Source organism: Mangifera indica, chromosome 7, assembly GCF_011075055.1.
Source record: "Mangifera indica cultivar Alphonso chromosome 7, CATAS_Mindica_2.1, whole genome shotgun sequence".
Taxonomy (NCBI): Eukaryota; Viridiplantae; Streptophyta; class Magnoliopsida; order Sapindales; family Anacardiaceae; genus Mangifera; species Mangifera indica.
Window position 1 is genome coordinate 16060580 of NC_058143.1, and position 2544 is coordinate 16063123.

The following is a 2544-nucleotide window of genomic DNA, read 5'->3' on the forward strand; positions in this document are numbered from 1 at the left end:
ATTCTTCAAAGAGAAGCTTGCTAAGCGTGTAATTTGGAAATGTCATTGAAAAATATTTAAACTTTTGCTCTCTTATGTTTTAAATTTTTTCCGCTGTAATTTAAGCTACTCACTAAGGGTCAAATGGAGTCATTTAAATGGTAGAATATCCATCTAAAGAATAAGAACCCTAGGTGACAGGTAAGCACAGGGAAATGAGCTGTCATGTTCTAATTGGCTGATGACAGAATGGGAAGCACGAATGCAAAATGGAAGGTGGTGAGTGGTGACCTTATTCTTTAGAATTACAAGTAGATTTGAGTCAGACGATAACTTTTGCTTTAGCAAATTATCTGTTTAGTCTTAGCATTTACTTCTTCTGAGGCCTGAGCTGAGGTGTGCTTTTAGCATTACTATATATTACAGACTGCCTTGATTTCCATCCTTTCTATCTCTCTCTCTCTCTGCAACAAAAAACACATACATATGGAAGATCAGTTTCCGAAAATGGAAAACTTCATGCTCAAGGAAACGCCATCTTATTTTCATGGTGTGGCGCCTTCAGGATCGAAGTTTTTCGGGGATTCAATCTTCTGGGGTGCCTTAAATGGTTGTGGTTATCACAATGGCTGTGGCAATAACATGAACTCTTCATCTTCCTCGCCTGATAGATTGTTTTCGAGCTCTGAGTCAAGTTCATCGGCTGAAGAGGTTTCTGGTGCCAATTTTATTAATAACATTCCTGGATTTGTAAAACAAGATGTCATTAGAGATCGGTTTGTTTCAGGATTGAGTTGTGTTCATCCACACGGTGGAGCTTCGGTTTCTGATGTTAAAGATAGTTTCATTCCTGTAAATTTCTTGGAATCTTTTCCCAAAATAACTCAAGCTCCGCCTTCTCCATCTTCATTATCCACCACATCGAAATTCCCAAATTTAACTTTGTTTTTGCAGGAGCCTCCCTTGTTAAATCCTTCCACACAAATGGCTGATTCTCCACACTTGCCGCAACTTGGCCATATTCAGTGTCAACCAGGCAACGAATGGCTCAAAATCAATCAAAGTTTTGCAAATTATTCGTCCAAAGGCTTCAGTGATTACTGGCTAAGTACTACTAAAACACAACCGATGAAATACACAGGAAGAAAGCTGCTAAACCAGCATCAAAAGGGTTCAAATTTGTCATCAGTCTCATCACCGGGAAAACTGTATAGAGGGGTGAGGCAAAGGCACTGGGGTAAATGGGTTGCAGAGATAAGGCTTCCGAGAAATAGAACGAGGGTTTGGTTGGGGACTTTCGAAACGGCGGAAGAAGCCGCTGAGGCTTATGACACAGCGGCATATATGCTCCGCGGAGAATATGCACATTTGAATTTTCCAGAACGGAAGCATCAGCTAAAGATGAGTTCTTTGAATGGAACAACGGCGGCTCTTCTTGAAGCGAAGTTGCAGGCATTATCCCAAGACATTTCTGCAAACAAAAAGGCTAATGAACACCAGCAGCCATCGACATCACCAAAGAAAACTTCATCCACAGTTAAAGTACTAAAAAATTCGGGCCAAAACGCACAAAAAAAAACATCAACAACAAACTGGCAGTTTGAGTTGGAGAGTAAAGTTGGATCTGAAGTGACTGCAAATAGCAAGAAAATCCCAGAGGTTTCACCGGAGATGGACACTGTTCAGCTAAGTAGAATGCCCTCCTTGGACATGGATATGATTTGGGATGCTCTTTTGGTCTCTGATTGATGACAAACTTTTATTATTTTTTGCTTTTGTTAAAATCAAATTTCATGAGGAATTATGTTACTTTCTTCATTGGGGAGCCCTTTAGTCTCTTTTTTTGTTTTTTAAATTACATTAATTACTGGGCATATTATGTTATTTTCCATTTAATTTCCTAAATTTGTGCACTTTCTAATAGGGATTAACTTATCGATATGTTTTTGTTTGAGTGGAGCTTAAAATTATATATAAAATAGAATATTGGGAGAAGAAGAATAGCATAAATTTGTTGTAGTGGCTGCGAAATTTAGAATGTGGAAGGTGGGCTGATGGTTGCTCCTCTTCTAAAGTCAAATGGTTTATATTTATATATTGGTACTACAAAAATATGGAAAGAAATTGAGTCATAATGGGGCCAATTTGAATTGGTATGTGTATTTGCAATAGGCATCTGTTGTGATTATGACAATTTTTTGTCATAAAAAAGCATATAATTCCGGTTCCTTTGGTGTAATAGGTAATGTCATCTCCCTCGCACCTGTTTGTATGAGGCATGAAAGAGGGAGCTTATTTGTATTTAGTCTTGGTTTTAGCTGTTATTCTAATTAAAATATAATATCAATGGCCCAATCATAATACATGTTTAGCAGCAAAAATGTACTAATTTAGACCTTTGAATTTTAATATATGTACATATATAATATTCAGTAACAAGGGTGTATATAGGGCTAGAAAAGACCAAAACTAGTGTGTTTCATACACTAGTTTAGACTTTTTCATGCTGTCTAAACCAGTCTTTATGCATGCACACACACTATTAAGAACCGATTATACATTATT

General features: G+C 37.3%; 1 protein-coding gene across 1 annotated transcript; it reads left to right on the top strand.

The window, feature by feature from the left end:
- Nucleotides 1-332: 332 nt before the first annotated feature.
- LOC123220592 (ethylene-responsive transcription factor ERF062-like) lies at nt 333-1987 on the top strand. The gene has a single exon (XM_044642855.1). The coding sequence runs from the start codon at nt 466-468 to the stop codon at nt 1726-1728; it is 1263 nt and encodes a 420-aa protein (XP_044498790.1). The 5' UTR covers nt 333-465; the 3' UTR covers nt 1729-1987.
- Nucleotides 1988-2544: the final 557 nt, after the last annotated feature.

Excerpts from the sequence above, each read along its gene's own strand:
- LOC123220592 (XM_044642855.1), top strand. The coding sequence starts at position 466 with ATGGAAGATCAGTTTCCGAAAATGGAAAACTTCATGCTCAAGGAAACG.